Source organism: Anolis carolinensis, unplaced genomic scaffold (assembly GCF_035594765.1).
Source record: "Anolis carolinensis isolate JA03-04 unplaced genomic scaffold, rAnoCar3.1.pri scaffold_8, whole genome shotgun sequence".
In the NCBI taxonomy this organism is placed as follows: Eukaryota; Metazoa; Chordata; class Lepidosauria; order Squamata; family Dactyloidae; genus Anolis; species Anolis carolinensis.
Genome location: NW_026943819.1, coordinates 9488595 through 9507918, shown reverse-complemented (window position 1 = coordinate 9507918; position 19324 = coordinate 9488595). Strand labels below are relative to the sequence as shown.

At 43.6% G+C, this 19324-nt stretch overlaps 2 protein-coding genes across 5 annotated transcripts in view; one reads left to right on the top strand and one right to left on the bottom strand.

Annotated features, from left to right (window-relative positions):
• Nucleotides 1–2095, bottom strand: part of dock5 (dedicator of cytokinesis 5) — a 147434-nt gene extending 145339 nt beyond the window's left edge. For all 4 annotated transcript variants that reach the window (XR_010000378.1, XR_010000379.1, XM_062960855.1 and 1 more), the window contains exon 1: nt 1863–2095. Coding sequence is in view for 2 of the 4 variants with exons in the window: in XM_062960855.1 (XP_062816925.1) it covers nt 1863–2001 (139 nt within the window). In the remaining 2 variants the exon portion in view is untranslated. The remainder of the gene's footprint in view (nt 1–1862) is intronic.
• A 78-nt stretch (nt 2096–2173) lies between these two features.
• Nucleotides 2174–13795, top strand: nefl (neurofilament light chain). Its single transcript, XM_003226862.4, has 4 exons — nt 2174–3353; nt 10067–10191; nt 11103–11428; nt 13212–13795. Exons 1-4 carry the CDS (start codon nt 2253–2255, stop codon nt 13370–13372), a joined length of 1713 nt encoding a protein of 570 aa, XP_003226910.2. The 5' UTR covers nt 2174–2252; the 3' UTR covers nt 13373–13795.
• The last annotated feature ends 5529 nt before the right edge of the window (nt 13796–19324 follow it).

Here is a 19324-nt window from a genome sequence, read left to right as displayed (position 1 = left end):
GGGCAGGCATGGGCAAACTTCGGCCCTCCGGGTGTTTTGGACTTCAACTCTCACAATTCCTAGCAGCCGTTAGGCTGCTAGGAATTGTGGGAGTTGAAGTCCAAAACGCCCGGAGGGCCAAAATTTGCCCATGCCTGCCCTAGGTGCTTGGAGGACTTCAATTCCCAAAATTCTGGGGCTGGACTGTGGCGCAGGCTGGTTAGCAGCCAGCTGCAATAAATCACTCTGACCAAGAGGTCATGGGTTCGAGGCCAGCCCATGTCAGGGTGAGCACCCGACAATTAAAATAAAATATAGCTCCTGCTTGTTGTTGACTTAAGCAACCCAAAAGATAGTTGCATCTATCAAATAGGAAATGTAGGTACCACTTATATGTGGGGAGGCTAATTTACAACACCATAAAAATCATCCAGCCGCCGTTGGAATGAGAAAGTTGCCGTCGCAGTGGATGATGAAGCAGCTGCTCCCCCTGTGGCCGGAATCAAGCATATCCTCAGGAAGCTGGAAGCTGGAGAAGGTTTAAATTGCCTCTGTGTCTGTCTCTGTCTCTGTTCTATGTTATATGGCATTGAATGTTTGCCTTATATGTGTACGATGTGATCCGCCCTGAGTCCCCTTTGGGATGAGAAGGGTGGAATATAAATACAGTAGAGTCTCACTTATCCAAGACTCGCTTATCCAACGTTCCAGATTATCCAACACATTTTTGTAGTCAATATTTTCAATAAATTGTGATATTTTGGTGCTAAATTCGTAAATACAGTAATTACTACATCGCATTATTTCGTATTGAACTACTTTTTCTGTCAAATTTGTTGTCTAACATTATGTTTTGGTGCTTAATTTGTAAAATCATAACCTAATTTGATGTTTAATAGGCTTTTCCTTAATCCCTCCTTATTATCCAAGATATTTGCTTATCCAACGTTCTGCTGGCCCGTTTATGTTGGATAAGTGAGACTCTACTGTATGTGTTAATGTGATCTGTCCTGAGTCCCCTTTGGGGTGAGAAGGGCGGAATATAAATACTGTAAATTAAATAAATAAATAGGAACCCCAGTGGCAAAGTGTGTTAAAGCACTGAGCTGCTGAACTTGCAGACCAAAAGTCCCAGGTTCAAATTCCGGGAGTGGAGTGAGCACCCGCTGTTAGCTCCAGCTTCTGCCAACCTAGCAGTTCGAAAACATGCATATAGAAACAATTGAGCACGTGCTCCTCCAGTGTATGTTTTATAGAGATATCAGAATCAATTTCATCACTCCTTGGCTTTTAAAACATCCAGGACGCACTGAAAGATACTACACCTCTCTGCTACTCTCAGACTCCTGTTCTGCAATAACCTATAGTGTCGCCAGGTTCTGTGCAGCAGCAATTTCCATCAGACGGATGATGACTGACCCCACAGGGCCTGTAGCCAGAGCAATCTGTTATAACTGAAATACTGCAAATGCTCCCTCTATCCCCCTCCAGAGCCTCTTAGTGGACCGGTATTTACTATTAGCTAACCCTGCTAATAGTCTGTTTTTATTTTGTTTTTATTATAGCATGCTTTTAACTTGTTCTTTTATCTGACTTTTATGGGAACTGCGATTCCCCTTTTCGGGCACCTGTGCCCATTTCCATATATTCTGGTCATAGACCGTAATAAATTGCAGAACGGAACATGCAAAATGTGAGTAGATCAATAGGTACCGCTCTGGCGAGAAGGTAATGGCGCTCCATGCAGTCATGCCGGCCACATGATCTTGGAGGTGTCTATGGACAACGCCAGCTCTTAGGCTTAGAAATGGAGATGAGCACCAACCCCCAGAGTCAGACATGATTGGACTTAACGTCAGGGGAAAAGTTTTACCTTTACTTACCTAAATAAATAAATAATTCCTCAGTCGGCCACAAGAGCTGGGGGCCTCTGGGAGTTGAAGTCCCAAAACTAAGATCAAACGAAGGACAGCTCTGCACTATGGGATTCCAAAGTTTCCTGAGGGAGCAACAAGGGCGCATGCGTAAAGATGCGTATAGAGACTGCAGTAGGGTTGGGATGGGGGCGTGGCTAACAAGGAAAGGGGCGGGGAAAAGCCACTTCCAGATGCTGCTTTTGTCGCAAGCGGTGGTTCTCCTTCGCAGCCGCTCAAGGGGGCGTGGCTGAGCGCTGGGTATAAAGAGGCGCGGGCTGCGTGGCTCAGCCGCAGAAGGCAGGGTTGTCTCTTCCTCTGCTGCTCCTTCTTCTTTTTGAAGCAAGCCCAGGCACCACCATGAGCTCGTTCGGCTACGAGACGTACTTCCCGGCCTACAAGCGCCGCTTCGCCGACGGCGGGATCTCCTCCTCGTCCTCCTCGCGGGTCCATCTCTCCAGCGGGGCCCGCGGCCTGGGCATGGGCTACGGGGCGCCCTCCCGCTCGACGTACTCCAGCCTCTCGGCGCCGCTGTCCTCGGTGTCGGTGCGGCGGAGCTACGCGGCCTCGTCCTCGGCCTCGTCGTCCTTCTCGGCGCTGGCGGCGGAGAACCTGGACCTGACGCAGGTGGCGGCGCTGAGCAACGACCTGAAGGCCATCCGGAGCCAGGAGAAGGCGCAGCTGCAGGACCTGAACGACCGCTTCGCCTGCTTCATCGAGCGCGTGCACGAGCTGGAGCAGCAGAACAAGGCGCTGGAGGCGGAGCTGCTGGGCCTGCGGCAGAGGCACGCCGAGCCCTCCCGCTTCCGCGCGCTCTACGAGCAGGAGATCCGCGAGCTGCGCCTGGCCGCCGAGGAGGCCGGCCACGAGCGGGCGGCGCTGCAGGGCGAGCGGGAGGGCCTGGAGGAGACGCTGCGGGCGCTGGCGGGGCGCGTGGAGGAGGAGGCCGCCGCCCGCGAGGAGGCCGAGGCCCGGCTGCTGGAGGCGCGCAAGGCCGCCGACGAGGCCGCGCTGGGCCGCGCCGAGCTGGAGAAGCGCGTCGACTCGCTCCTCGACGAGCTGGCCTTCCTCAAGAAGGTGCACGAGGAGGAGCTGGCCGAGCTGCAAGCCCAGGTGGCCCAGCAGGGCGCCCAGCTCTCCGCCGAGGCCGACCTCGGGGCCAGCGCCAAGCCCGACCTCTCCGCCGCCCTCCGCGACATCCGCGCCCAGTACGAGCGCCTGGCCGCGCGCAACATGCAGAACGCCGAGGAGTGGTTCCGCAGCCGCTTCTCCGTCCTCTCCGAGAGCGCGGCCAAGAACACCGACGCCGCCCGCGCCGCCAAGGACGAGGTGGCCGAGAGCCGGCGCCTCCTCAAGGCCAAGACGCTGGAGATCGAGGCCACGCGCGGCACCAACGAGGCCCTCGAGAAGCAGCTCCAGGAGCTCGAGGAGAAGCACAACGCCGACCTCGCCGCCCTCCAGGTGGGAAGGGAGGGGGGCCGCGGATACGGGGGAGGGGGGATGTTGCCGCGGATAAGGGGGGGGGGGAGGAATCTAGACCAGGCTATGAGGAAATCTCGGCCCTCCAGGCGTTTTGCACTTCAACTCCCAGAGGTCCCCAGCTTTTGTACCTTGCTGAGGAGTTCTGGGAATTGAAGTCCGCCACCCACCTTTGTTTAGGTTCAGCACCTTGGAGAGCTCCCTTCTAACCCAGATTGACATTGCTTTGCAGCCGGGGTTCAGCACCTTGGAGAGCTCTCTTCTAATCCAGGTTGACATTGCTTTGCAGCCAGGGTTCAGCACCTTGGAGACCTCCCTTCAGCTAGTAGGCTGTTAGGAATTGTGGGAGTTGAAGTCCAAAACGCCTGGAGGGCTGAAGTTTTCCCATGCCTGGTTTAGAAGGACCTTCTTTGTCCTCCAAGGATGCAAGCGGGCTCTCCCTCCCTATCTATAGAATAATGGTGTCCCCCCATTACGTCTACACAGATTCCTCTCCTGCAGAGATACAGGAAGGCCAGCCTACCCTTTCCATAGGATTGTAGGGCCCCAAAGGACATCTAGACAGACACCCCTGTGTTATCAAAGGCTTTCATGGCCAGAATCACCAGGCTGCTGTGAGTTTTCTAGGCTGTATGGCCATGTTCCAGAAACATTCTCTTCTGACATTTTGCCCACATCTATACCAGGCATCCTCAGAGGTTTTGAGGTCTGTTGGAAAGTAGGTAAGTGAGGCTTATATATCTGTATAAGGTCCAGAGTGGGAGAAAGAACTCTTGTCTGTTGGAGGCAAGTGTGAATGCTGGAATGTTGAACATTGAAACCCTTGCAGCTTCAAGACCTGGCTGCTTCCTGCCTGGGGGAATACTTTATTGGGAGGTGTTGGCTGGCCCTGATTGTTTCATGCCTGGAATTCCCCTGTTATTAGAGAAGTCAGCCATAGCTGAGCACTTGATGAACCAGACTGGTCACAGAATATTATCTGAGAGCATAGAAATTCTGGACCACTCTAACCACCATATTGAACTATACAGGGAAGCCATTGAAATCCACACGCATGTGGACCATTTCAACAGAGAGGAGGGAACCATGAAAATGAACACAATCTGGCTACCAGTATTTTAAAAAAAACTAAAGTCAGGACTGTAAATAAAGAACAACACTCAGAAAACAGTGTAATTCCAGACAGGAAACAATCATAACCAACTAACACCTTCTAACAAAGGATTTGCCCAAACAGGAATCAGCCAGGCCTTGAAGCCATAGGGCTATTCAATGCTAATTAGGGTGATTAACTGCAACATTCACACCTGCCTCAAACAGATAAGTTCTTTCTCTCACCCCGGACCTTCCACAAATATATAAACCTCCCTTGTGCAGTTACAGGTGGACCCCACCCACCCACTACATAGAATGCTAGGAACCCCAAAAGCCATCTATCGCATTCCAGCTGGTGAAATTGGCTTGGATTGGGCATTCTTTGGGACCCCTATGATACTATCTACGCCATCCAGTATGAATAGAATTGTAGAGACTCTGCTCCTTCTAAAGGGCATTTACTTCTGTTTGCCTTGCAGAACATGAATCCTTACTATCTGGTCCTACTGTAAGAGACTGGCATGGGTTGGAAAAAGAGAAGCCATGGTTAGTTTAACTGGCAGACAAATAAAGCACACTTTTGAAGGTGTGATCAAGCTAAGCCATCCAGTCTGGCTCCATCCTGCCCTGGATGAATACATAATATCATAGGGAATCCCAAAGACCATCCAGTCCAACCCCCTTTTGACCTGCAGGCGTAGAGGCAACCATCCTCCATTGGTTGTAGAATCGGTAGAGCCCCAAAGGGCATCTAGTCCAACTACTTTTTGCCATTCAGGCCATTCTAATGAGTTAAGGAGCAGAGTATTGCATGAAAGTGGCATCAATAGGAATGGGGAACCCAGGGTTATTTTCTCTGGCAAACATAGATAACAGCACACTTTTGAGGGTGTGACAAAGCTTATCTTTGGCACACATTCAAAAGTGTCTGGATATGAGGTCTGCCATCATTGTATTCCCATGAGAGCCTCCTAAGGAATGGAATATGCATATATATATATATATATATATATATATATATATTATTAATAATATTATTTTGTAATACAATATAATACTAATAATACAATAGAATAATGTTAATTATATATTATATATTACATGTAATATTAATAATAATATTACAATATATTGATATAGTACAATATAGTAATTTATTGCCAGTATTGTGCTATGCTAATAATATAATATTGTATGTAAATTTAATTTGTAAGCCGCTCTGAGTCCCCTTTGGGGTGAGAAGGGCGGGATATAAATGTATTAAATAAATATGAAAGTGAGTCCTTTCACTGGTTAATGGGACTTGTTTTCTATTTGCAAGGGTTGAAGGGGTGATCCAGAAAGCCAGTCATTCAATGGTGGGGGGTCAGATGGCCTCTGTTTGAAAAATCTCCAATTCATAGCAGCATATTTTACAGCTCTTACCAACAGGAATTGTTTCCCTAATGTCAAGGTAGAAGCTCTTTTCCTGCAGTTCGAATCTATTTCTTTGTCTCCTAGTCTCTGGCGCAGAAGAAACAAGCCTTCTTCTTCTTTGATATAACATCTTTTGTTATATTTAAACATAGCTATCATGTCAGCTGCCATATTCATCCTGACCATATCTTCCTGGAATTGTATTGCCCAGAACTAGACACAGTCTTCCTGGTGGGATCTGACCAAGACAGAATAGAGTGGGACTATAACTCCTAGGGCCTATAGAATCTCCCTACCAACAGATCCCAAACTTTGATCTTGCTGTGCTTGGATGGATTACTTCTTTTCTTTTCAAGCAGCGTAGGAAAGACATTGCTTTTTTACAAGCACCAGAGAAAGAGTGGGCACAAATGTGGCACAAAAATGGTGCTAGGCCCTCATGTTAGACAGCCTGACACACTTTGTGTTGACTTCCACACTGTGCAAAGTACATAACATGCCATTTAATAGCAATTTCTCTTTTTACATTCCAATATTATGTGCAACTTTATCCTGTTTGTTTATATATACACTGCCTGATTTTATTTCAAAATCTATAGTATGTTTTTTTAAAAAACAAAGAGAGAGAAAAAAATCCTCCCTTGTCCAAAACCTGAGTAAAGGGAAATGTAAGGAATGATTCAGCACCAGAATCTGTTAAGATTCCAAAACAGTAATTCTCAACCTTTGGGTCCCCAGATGTTTTGGTTTTCAACTCCCAGAAATTCTAACAGCTAGTAAACTGGATGGGATTTCTAAGAGTTGTAGGCCAGAACACCTGAGGATCCGCAGGTTGGGAACCACTGTTCTAGAAAATGCAGCATAACAGTGCAACACTACTTTGCAGATATATAGAATGCTTCTGTTTGCTAATAGAGATTCCCAAGCATCTTTTGATCCTGGCATTTCTCTCCTCTCTTAGAAATCATTCCTGCTGCAGCTGGATTTCTGTTTTACATAATGTTTTCATATCGTTCCAAAGAGCATCCTTCTCATCTTCGTTACCCCTCCAAATTCTATCAAATGCTAGTCTTGAACTTTCTAAAATCAAATCCTTGTGGAACGAAGAAATATTGTTGAGATTAACACTTCAATCCCTTGCTCAAGAAAGTAGACTACGCATATCGCAGTGGTATGAATTGTATCAAAAATGTGCTCTGCTGATTTGACTGATTGTTGAGGAATCATTGTCCATCAACATTGATTCCTCTTGGAGTATGAGCACAATCCCATGCTTGGATCTACTTCTGTGTAAATGTGCATAAAAATACTTCCTGAGCTGATTTCAAAAGGTTGGATGAAATTGTTGAGGTCTTTAGGGGATTTTCCTGCGTAGATTCAGTTGAAGAACACAAAGATCCCAAATAATTTGGCCATAAATGTATCTATTGAAGTCAAAGACAGAATGGAGGAGTGAGATCCTCCCCATAGATCAGGCAGATATTGAGTTGGACCACACCCATTCAGCGGAGAGGGTCTTTGTACTCGACATCTTTCCGTAACTTTCTTTCTATATCCTTCTATGGGAGGAAAGGTGGAATATGTGACAATTGTGTTCTTCCACAGTTGGTTGTAATTCAAAATTAATTGGTTTTGGAATTGCAGATTTGCAGGCAAAGGTCTCCCCCCCCCCCCCCCCCAGTGTGTGTCTAACGTGCCGCAATAGCAGAGCTGAAGCAGATAATGGTGCAATGCACCATCTTCCAGTGGAGGTCCCCACCCAGGCTTCTGCTTCACCTAACTGAATCTGGGAGCTGTCCACCAACCCAGTGCTGAAATGCCTGCTGGCATAGTGCAACCTAACACTGTAATGGTTCTAGAATGAGTAGTTTTGTGGCCATAGATGAGCTCCACAACCAAATCAATATATCTAGTTTCAAACTAATGCATTTTTAGGCATCTTCAATAAATATAATTACACTATTTTGACAACAATCTAAGCCAATACCCATGTGATCAAAACAGACTGCAGAGTCATCATCTTAAATTTTTATTTCAAGTTATTTGGCTTAATTCATTTTTAGATTAAGATAGATGGGCAGTTGATGTAGACAGTTAAGTAGTGTTTACTGATCCATACAAATTCCAAATTTGTCCCTTCAGAACTGTCTTATTAAGCATTGAACAGAGACTTGGTGAAACACGAGACAGAAAACATGATGATTCTCTGTTTCGTTTTGAATTGATCTAATTTAACTCTTGTATTAACTCTTGGAATTGATTTAAAATGGGACGTTTTCAAAAAAGGGTACCAAAATAATGTTTTAATGCAAGCTAAAGAAAAAACTGTGCTGTGAATCTGTCAAATATATTGGCAATTCCAACTTTCCCTATCAATTTTGCAAAGAGAAGGAGAGATCTACATAATGAGAGAAACAATCCCTTTTTTCATGGCAGTCCGGATTATAAAATAAAACATTAAGGAAAACCTTCCCTTTAATTCTGGTCAATATTCTTACAGTTTTAAAAATAAATGACTCAAACAGCTAGATTTTTTTTGAACTGAGATAAAATGTGCAAAATAAAAGCATTTTGAAATTAAACTTATATTGTTTGCCCCACTAAAATGGTAATTTCCTTAATAATTTATACACGACAGTGAATAAATGTTAATTCTGTCTTTGGTTTTAAGCATGCAGTATCTTCACAAGTATTTAAACAGGCAAAGACTTATGGTTGTTTGATATGTTTATTTATTCTGCTGGAAGATTGAATTAAAATCTGGTATGGCCTGTGTTAATTACATTTGATAAATTTTTCATGACTCATTGGCAAGATCATGAGATACAAGGAGAATAAATTGTTGGGGAATGGTATAAAGGGAGAGTGTTGTAGATCAAAAAGACCCTCCAAATAGTCTTTGAGAATCCATATAGTTAATCCAGGTTAATGGAAGGAGAAGGTTGCTGTAAGTTTTCCAGGCATTTTCTCCTGACGTTTCGCCCACATCGATGGCAAGCATTCTCAGAGTTTGTGAGGCCTGTTGGAAACTAGGCACATGGGGTTTATGTATCTGTGGAATAATGTCCAGGATGAGAGAAATAACTCTTGTCTGCTTGAGGCAGCTGTCAATGTTGCAATTGGTCACCTTGATTAGCATTGAATGGCCTTTCAGCTTCAAAGCCTGACTGCTTCCTGGGCCAGTATTTCTAAGAGCGTGACTGATAGCAACATCCAAAGGGGGCTGCCACGTTGATCTATTGCAGCAAATATAACAAAGCCATGATGGTATCTTAAGCCTAAATACAATTAGGTCCCAGCTGCAGTGGGATCATTGAATTAATAATTGAATTATAAATCATTAGTGATGTAAACTCAATTGCCTCCATGGCACTACTCTTATTTAGAATCCTAGTTGGATTTGTGTCTAAACGTCCTAATATACTAACTGTGGCATAAGGCTGTATGGACCAGTGTGTACATCATGAGATGTGCCATATCTCTCCCTTGGAAAACCTTAGTTTACAAAGAGAAAGCAAAGGAAAGAAAGGATATGTATGGATTTTAGTTTCTGGGGAATATGCCCATTAAACTGGAGTCTAAAGTAGTTTAGATTGAATCTTGAGTTATAATCAAGTTATGAAACTGTCTTTCCAGGCCCATTTTTCAGTATGAACACTTTGTACAAATTTAGCAGGGGAAGCACTAAGCTATGCCTGGTGATGCATGGACAGATTGCATGAAATTCAGAACCCTATCCAAGTTCTTGTTCCAACTAGAAAGAACCCATTTGGATAAATTTAATCTGTATTGATATTTTACCACTAAGCAATTGACTAAACAGATTAACTCCAGTTGGGATAAGCAACTGGATTCAGGCTATAGAGTGTCGGAGACACACAATGGCTGCCAACTGAGCTGCCCCATTGATTTTAGCAGTCTTTCACTAACCATATCTAATTCTGCATAACAACATGCAGTCTTACTTTTTTAAAAAACCTTTCATGAAAGTCTTGTTTTCACGGGGGAAGAATAGTAGGGTTGAGGAGCATAAGCACGTAGACCTCCCAGTGTTGCTGAACTGCAGCTCCCATGGGCCTTAGTCAGGATGAATTGGGAATTGCAGTCTAACAATATACATTCGTTTCCTACCTTTGCAAGAATGAACGTGTTCATGCAATTTACCCTTTTCTTATTCCCAATAGGATACCGTCAATAAGTTAGAAAATGAACTGCGAACCACAAAGAGTGAAATGGCCAGGTATCTGAAGGAATATCAGGATCTTCTCAATGTCAAAATGGCTCTGGATATTGAAATTGCAGCATACAGGTAATTTGGGAATGAGGAATACATAGTCATACATTTGGTTAAACCGCAGCTTTCATTTTCAGGTTATTTAGGCGAGATGTGGAATGGCAACCAGTGATCTGAAGCCAAAATGAACGAGTTTTTCCCCACCCCTCTAGTTCCAACACAACACATTGATTGGGTCCTATTGGCTTCCTTGAAAATGTAGAATAATGGTCTTGTCTACTCAGACCGAAAGGTCGCAGGTTTGAATCCGGGGAGCGGAGTGAGCGCCCGCTGTTAGTTCCAGCTTCTGCCAACCTAGCAGTTCAAAAACATGCCAATGTGAGTAGATCAGTAGATCCCACCTTCCTCTGGTGGGAAGGTAATGCCACTCAATGCAATCATGCCGGCCACATGACCTTGGAGGTGTCTATGGATAATGCCGGCTCTTCAGCTTAGAAATGGAGTTGAGCACCAATCCCCAGAGTCAGAAACGACTGGACTTAATGTCAGGGAAAACTTTTACCTTTTACAACTCCAAGAGGAAGAGCAGATTTCTTTTGTCAAGTTAAAACCTTTTAAATATATCCCTAGTATTCCAATTTTTGATGAACCACATGTAAACTTTGGATTCATCAGTAGAATCCAGATACACATTTTTCTACTTTATTAACGGCAGCATGGTGACTGAATTCCTCACTGGCAAAGAGAAAAGACACCCTTTACAAATACTACAGAACCCAATACTGAAAAAACCTAGTGGTTATCTACCAAGCATGGCCATGAATAAGCTATTTATCGCCTTTGAAGATAGAGAGGATAGAGAAATCCATCCTGTTCTCTTAGAGTTCTTTGGATCTTACGATTCCTCTATATGTAAGTAAGTCATCATTAATCCAACAGAACCTTGATGCCTCCATGTTAGTTTTAACCTTCCTTCTCTTTTTCAGGAAACTACTTGAAGGTGAAGAGACCCGTCTTAGTTTCACTAGTGTTGGAAGCATAAGCAGTGGCTATACGCAGAGCGCCACGACCTTTGGAAGATCCGCTTACAGTGGTCTACAGAGCAGCTCCTACTTGATGTCAGCCCGCTCCTTCCCTGCCTACTACTCCAGCCATGTGCAAGAAGAACAGATCGAAGTTGAGGAGACAATTGAAGCATCCAAAATAGAAGAAGCCAAAGAATCGCCTCCTTCCGGAGAAGAAGAAGAGGGAGAAGAAGAGGGAGAAGGTGAAGGAGAAGAAGGCGAGGGAGAAGGAGAAGAAGAAGAAGAAGGTAGTATTGATTATCTCTTCCAAAAGCAATAGCAGGTTTGGAGATATAATGGGTTGGATCCTGACTTTTCATCCTTAGAGGAGACTGATTGAATTCAGTAGGACATGTACAAATTTGTTGCTGTGACCCATTGATTACAATGGGTCTGTGATAAGCATGTCTAAGGGGTTTGAAAGGATTGACTCACCATAGTGGGAGCTGTAGTTTACCCTACAGCCAGAGAGCACACTGAACCCCACCCATGATGCATCTAGAGCAAACTTGTCCAACATAACAAACTTTAAGTACTGATGGAGTTAACCTGGCATGATTTCAGTTGTAGTTAATCCACAACATTATGCATTTTGTACAATTACAATTTGACTTTTTAAATAACCCAGGCAATGCTGGGTACCCAAGCTAGTTCTATAATAAAAATAGGCATGAGTGTATAACACATTTAAACCTGAAATATTTAAAATTTACAACTCATCTATATATATAAAAGGGTAATGAAATTTAGGCCTAGGACAAAACAACAAAACTACACATCCCAGAAACACTAAACTTGGCAGCACAACCCCTCATCCATGCCTCTGTGTTCATACAACAAAAAGAAAAGAAAAATAAAGTCCTAATTAGAGGGAGAGGAATAATTGTTTTTATCCAATTGCTGCCAGTTAGAGGGCTAAGCTCCGTCAGGGGAAAACCTTTACCCTTTACCTTAACTACCACCAATACCACAATACTTTATTTCCCATACCACCATACTTCGCCACAGCAACGCGTGGCTGGGCACAGCTAGTTGTTTATATCTGTGCTTCATTTTGCATCAAAGAAGGAAACGAGCTTAGCGTTATTGATACAAATCCAGGGTTCTATTCAGTTGAAATGAATTAGTTGCTACAACAAAGAGTCTGGTGTGTAGTAAACCTCAGGATTGTAGCAGAAAGGGAGTTGCTTTTCTTCTAATAGATAGCAAATAAACTCAGAGCACATCAGTGGAATCCATCTGGGGTCCGCCTTTGATACAGTGGTATGTCATTCCTTTCATTCTATTTTCCTTTCTTCGCTTTGTTGAAGCCTTGTTTTCCCATTAGATGAGCCTCTTTGATCAGAGCTGCAGGGAAATAGAGCTGAACAGGCTCATCTTAACTGTTCTGAGCCTTTGGGAAGATTGATGCAGATGGTCCTCCGTATCCACGAGTTCTGCATCCATGGATTCAACCTTCCATGAGCTGACAATATTTTATCACACATTGCACATTGCTTTGCCTTTCTGCATTGAACACTACAATTGCCCACTTTAATTTTGGCCATATATATTGTTTATGTTGAGGTGCAATGGGTTAAATCCTTATGCTGACTAAACTGCTGACCTGAAGGTTGAGTTGTTGACCTAAAGTTTGCCAGTTTGAATCTGTGAGATGGGTTGAGCTCCCATCTGTCAGCTCTAGCTTGTGAGGACATGAGAAAAGCTTCCCAGAAGGACCGTAACATATTTGGGCATCCCCTGGGCAATATCTCTGTAGAAGGGCAATTCTCTCACACCAGTATGTTCTCAAGTTACTTCTGATATGATTAAATAAATAAATAGTGTATATTTTAATAGCATTTGAAGATCTGTATAGCTACATCATTGATACGGAATCTCAACCATATTTCATTGGTTTCAAATAGGGCATTGGTTTCAAACAGGTATTTGCCAAGTTGCCAAGAATGTCTTCTCCAAGGACTTTCATCTTATTTTGAAATGCTTTCCTATGTCCAACCCCTTTGTACTTTCTCCCCACTCTTTCCCAAGGAGCCAAAGAAGAAGAAGAGGAAGGAGAAGGAGAGGGAGAGGAGGAAGGTGAGGAAGAAGAAGGAGCAGAAGAGGCTGAGGGAGAAGAAGAAGAAGAGAAAAAGGAAGATGAAAAAGAAGCTGGTGAAAAGGAAGCACCCAAGGGAAAGAAGAAGGATTGATCACAAACCACTTTATTTTGGTTTCCCCGATCATTTGAGCTAAAGTTTCTGCACCACGTATTTAAGTCCCACAAAAATGTCTGTAGGTTAAAAAAGAAGTTCATTGTCTGGTTTGTTTTTGTTTTCTTTTCCAACGCAAAGTAACTCGAATGCTTGCAGAGTGTCCCACTGGCTGCTCCCAATCTACGCATGGTGTGTCTTTATGAGTCCCAGAGCAATGTGCAACCTGGCAGATTTCAAACCTTAAGTGTTTAAGTGGGAAGGGGGAAAACCTGGGGATGTCACTGAGTGGGGTGAATTGGGGGAGAGAGCGAGAGGTCTCAATTAGATTTTGAAGAAAAAAGAATTACCTGGAAACCTTGAATGGTAAAAACAATGAAGTCTGTGCAAATTAACCTAATCAATAAAGATACAGAGCAACTATACAGTAGTATGTCTTCAATATATTTCCTTGTGTAATTTGAACAAGGGCAAGGGAAGGTTGTGGAACAGGGTTTGTAATGCTGAACGACCAGGATGGATGAATTGTCAAGGATACTGACCTCAGCCAAGCCCTATCCCAGGGTCTTTTGTGCCTTCTATCCTTATGCTGCTGCTCTCATAATTTGAGTATTTGCGAGTAGATTGGTTCTGAATGGGATATTAAAATCCATTAATAATAATAATAATAATAATAATAATAATAATAATAATAATAATAAATAGTAAAACTTTATTTATACCCCGCCACCATCTCCCCGCGGGGACTTAGGGCAGCTTTATTTATATTCTGCTCTATCTCCTCAAGGAACTCAAAGCAGATTACAGGGTTCATATATGGCACTGGTGGCACAGTGCGTTAAAGCGCTGAGCTGCCGAACTTGCAGACCGAAAAGTGCCAGGTTCAAACCCCGGAAGCGGAATGAGCGCCCGCTGTTAGCCCCAGCTCCTGCCAACCTAGCAGTACAAAAACATGCAAAATATGAGTAGATCAATAGATAGCGCTCTGGCGGGAAGGTAACGGTGCTCCATGCAGTCATGCCAGCCACATGACCTTGGAGGTATCTACGGACAATGCTGGCACTTCGGCTTAGAAATGGAGATGAACATCAACCCCCAGAGTCGGTCATGACTGGACGGAATGTCAGGGGAAAACCTTTACCTTTTTATATGGCAAACATTCAATGCCGTAATATCATTGACAACAAAGAAAAACAGTACATAAACAGAGGCAAGGCTTCTCTTTTTTCATCTCCGGCATCTGGAGGCTGTGTTCAGTTCAGCCAAGGGGAGGTGCTGTTGCTTCATTTTTTTCCATGCTGAGAGGCCTGTTGTCCATGGACGCCTTCCTGATTGAATTGCTGGCCGCCTTTTAACCTCCCCGCCAAAGCAGTACCTATTTATCTACTCACATGGCTGTTTTCAAACTGCTAGATAAGCAAAAGCTAGGGCTGATGGCGGGAGCTCACCCCAACCCGCGGCTTGAACTGCCAAACCTTCCAATCAGCAAGGTCTTTTGTAGCTGGTGGTTTAACCCGCTGTGCTAGCCACAGCCTTTTACGTTACAGAAGACCTATTCTTGAAAGTAGTGAACACTGCTATATGAATCGGTTTGATGATATGGCTGAATTCAGCTGCCAGCATTTTTTCATTCACTTTGGCTATGGAGACTATTATGCTGAGTGCTTGCACTTAAAAATTGGCTGCTACATTCCCCTCTTTCTCTGTGTCAGAAAGGAGTTACAGTACTATATTTTGGATGGTTACTTGGAAATAAATTCTACTGTATTCACTGCGATTTGCTCCCAGGCATGTGTGTGTAGGGAAGGGAAAACTTAGAAATTGAATGTATAAATATTAGGCTTGTCCGATCGATGGAAAAATTGTTTCAATTCTCGTTTCGAAAGTAGGGGGTGCCGGCTCTTCGATATAGAAATTATTTCTAAATGTTTCACCCAAAATTTTCGGATATTTCCGAAAATTCGTAATGTTTCTAAAATGTTTCTAAAATGGCGGACGCGCATGCGCAATCGCCAAAAAACAGGAAACCAGTGGGGGACTTTTCTGGGGGGTCTCCTGCCCTCATTTCTTGAGCTATCCTTGGTACAGTGGGAGATCACATTCAACACTTTGCTCAACAAATTGCAGAACATTTCCTGTCTCCTATGATTTTTGGCGAATTTTCATAACTTTTTATAATACGCTATTTTTCAATATTTGAAGAAACCTGTTCCTGGTTTGAAAGTCTTATTTCCTGTTCAATTGGGTTCTTATTACTGTGAAAGTCCCTCTTCTATTTGTGTAGACTTAGGATTAGAAACACAGCACACGCCAAGCAATGCCTTGGAAGGAGTGCCACTGTCCTTTGGAAACTATAAATTGCTGTGGACCCTCTATTGAATCAAATCAATGTCTGACTTTGTGATTGCAGAAATAAAACTCAGCCCAAGGCTTGGGAATAGAAATGGAGCGTGAGGGAAGCAATGCCTTGGTGGGTGCCCCACGTCCTTTGGAAACTATTTCTTCCAATGTACCCTTTAGGTTTGAAAACAATGTGTGTCTTTGTGATTGCTGCAATAACACTCAGCCCGGGGGCTTGGGATTACAAACGGAGCAGACATCCTTAGGAAACTATAATTTTCTAGTTCCCCCCTTTCAGGATTGGAAAGAAGGGCTTATGTGGTGAATGATTCCAAAAAAGAAAAAAAGAAAGGCAAAGGGTCTCCCTCAGGAGTAGGAAAGGAAAGCAAAAGCACCCCTACCACTTACAGGGACACAGACGTCCTTTGGAAAATAAAAGTTCCCTAAAGCCAGCCACAGTAAGGACTCTGACCCAAGCCAATTTCCCCCAAAAAAACACAATATCGAACCAGCAACAACAGACACTCTACCCCAGTCACTTAGCCCTCTCTCCCCCAAGCAAGCAAGCAGCTTCCCAGCGCGCGCGAAACACCCTCTCTCCTCGGTATCCTAGCCCAGAATGGCTTGGCTCCGTTGCGGAGGGGATTTTTAGAGAGAGATCCTCCACATGGACGCGGAGGATGCTAGCCCCCACCTTTTTCAGCCATCGTGGAAGACTCTGATTGGCCAGGGAGCGGTAGCCATGTTAGGCTGCGCTAGGCTCCCATTCATGTTAGGTTGCAGAAACAAAAAAATAATAATTTTAAAAAAATATTTAAAAAATTTTTGGAAGGAAAAAATTTAACGAAAATTTTAAGAAACAATTAGAGAATGGGCCAACGATGGTTCGAATTACATTGCCAGTTGCGCCCAGGGAAAACATTTCAATACTCGTTTCAAAAAACGAGAACAATACAAAATAATTACGAAACGAGAATTATTACGAACATATGGACAACCCTAATAAATATACATTATTTTGAGAATGGCAATATCCACATGATATTTCCGAAGGTACGATCTTGAGCACCTTTGGGAAACAGATCTGCAATTGGCTTTGGTTGTCAGTTCAGAAAATTCTGGGTGAGCTTTCCACCTTTCCTGCCCCAGGCAGAAAATAACTGTTGGCACTTGGATGATGAAACACCCGAAGAGTGTGAAGGGGCTGTGCAATAATGTGAAGTGTTGCAGAAGGCAGAAAAGTGGCAAATGAAAAATCACAGTTCTGCTGTTGGGATTAAGGAGAGGCGGGGTAGGAACATATTGCTCCTTTCTCCAGGATGAACTTCAGTCTGGCAAGGAAGGAATGGTGGAAATGCTCCTTTTAGATAGACCAGTGGTTCCCAACCTTTTTTTGACCAGGGACCACTTTAATTTTTGTTGTTGTTAGCAGGGACCACAAGGTTCAAGAATAATAAACTGTTAATCTAAAAATAAACTTTAATCAAAACTTTTAACATATTCGTTAAACTTAATATTAACATAAATTAAGGGTACTATTATAATATAAAAAAGAACATTTTAAATACAACGGTTATCCAGAAAGTACATTACGTTTTGGAATTAAAAATGAACAAAGTATAGGAGACAACATTTACCATATGCAGTTGAAAGCCACACCCAAATACTACCTCTCACGAAGTCGCCGTTCAAATCTAGGCACTTAATATAGCAATGAAGGAGCTTTGCAACTCCTCCCCCACTAAATTCTGCGGCTTGCTTCCTCAACCACTTGTTTCCAACAATGGGGGTGTGGCTGGCAACGTTTTGGCGATGCTGCGCAGCTGCAGAAAGTGGTGACTGGCTGGTTGAGGAAGCAAGCGGCAGAATTTAGTGGGGAAGGAGTTGCAAAGCTCCTTCATCGCTATGGTAAGTGCCTAGATTTGAATGGCGACTACGTGAAATGTGGTATTTGGGTGTGGCTTTCAACTGCATATGGTAAATGTTTTCTCCTATACTTTGTTCATTGTTAATTCCAAAACGTAACGTACTTTCTGGACAGTCTTCATAGAAAATTAAATTCGGTTTGCATCAATGTGATTTTTGAGCTTGAATCCTCTTTACAAGTTAGGCAATCCTGGGGTTAATATTATTGCTCAAAGCTACACACATATCATCACTTACTTTCAATCAATTCCTGGACTTGTTTTTAATCATCAGCAAAGCAGAAAACCCTTGTTCGCATAAATAAGTTGTGGAGAAGAGCATGAGATAGTGCAAGGCGATTCCTCAAACTTTAGTACAAAAATTGCTTTTTTACACCAAAACTCCTCAAGAGAATCAGATTCAAATGCATCTTGGCAGTTTTTACCATTTTGAAACTCAATGAGCTCTTCCTGGATTTTTTCTGCAACCTCTCCAATTTCAATCATCATTAAATAAGTCAAAATTAATATGAATATTGAGGACTCATGGTCAGTAAAACTACTGGAGCTGTTGAATCACTAAACAGCAAAACAGAATCGCTGACACTGCCAAGCAAGACAAAAGTATGTGTGCAACTCTCACGCCCTGGTAGCAGAGCACTAGAAACCAACACACGGAGGCTAATAACAATCTAATATCTTTATTAAGGAAATAGTAAAGTAGGATAAAAACAAGTAGAAAATATAGTTCATCAATAGACCTTTCAGGAAAGGTCAAATATAGTCCAGAAATATATTGTCCAGTATATAATATTAGAGTTCAAAGTTATAATCCAAAACCGAAACACACTCAACTTCCAAGCAGTTTGAGTGGGGAAAACGTCCAAGATTTTTCTAGAGTTCAAAGTAAGTCCAAGGCAGGAAACAGAAGACAAGACTGGATACTTGGCACAAGATGCAAGGCTGGGAACACGGTGAGACGGGTCAAGAACACGGCAAGGCAAGGCACGATGAGACTGGAGTTAGCGGACTCAAACGCAGTCCACACTTGGCTGGAACCGAAGTTAATCCTTCATCTGACTTGTTGACTCCACGAGGGCTAGTCCGTGCGGGGAACTTTTAAAGAACTTCAAATCTTTCCACAAAACAGGTGTCCAGTGCTCCTTTTCCCAAGGGAAAAGAACTGAAACACATCTTCATCCAGATGCGGTCCTCCCTGAAAACTCTCAGGGGAAACAGGCTAATTAGTACTCTGTCTGGCCGCTAATCTGGCGCTTTTTCTTGTTTGCGCTTTCTCTGTGCGACTAGCCTCCCAAAATTCCCTTCTTGCGAAGGGGGGAGAGGCGCTGGGAATAGGCGCCTGTTCAAGGTCCGTTTTAATGAGCTCTTGGCGAGAATTGTCAACAAAAGGCATCTGGAACGGAACAGTCTCTTGCTGAGACGGCAGAAATCCCATGTCTTCATCACCGAGATCCATAATGGCGCTAGGGTCAGGACTCGGAGGCCCATGGGACATCACAGCGACTGACTGACACTGGGTGGTGTGAGTACGTGACATGACATCAATCGCTTGCCCTCCACCCCGGCCTCCCACACTCGCCCAGTGTCCTACTCGCCACTGCTGCCTGCATAGCAACTAATTGGTCCCACAGCCAGGTCTTTACCATCTTTCTAAAGGACAGGGGGGAAGGGGCTGATTTAATCTTGC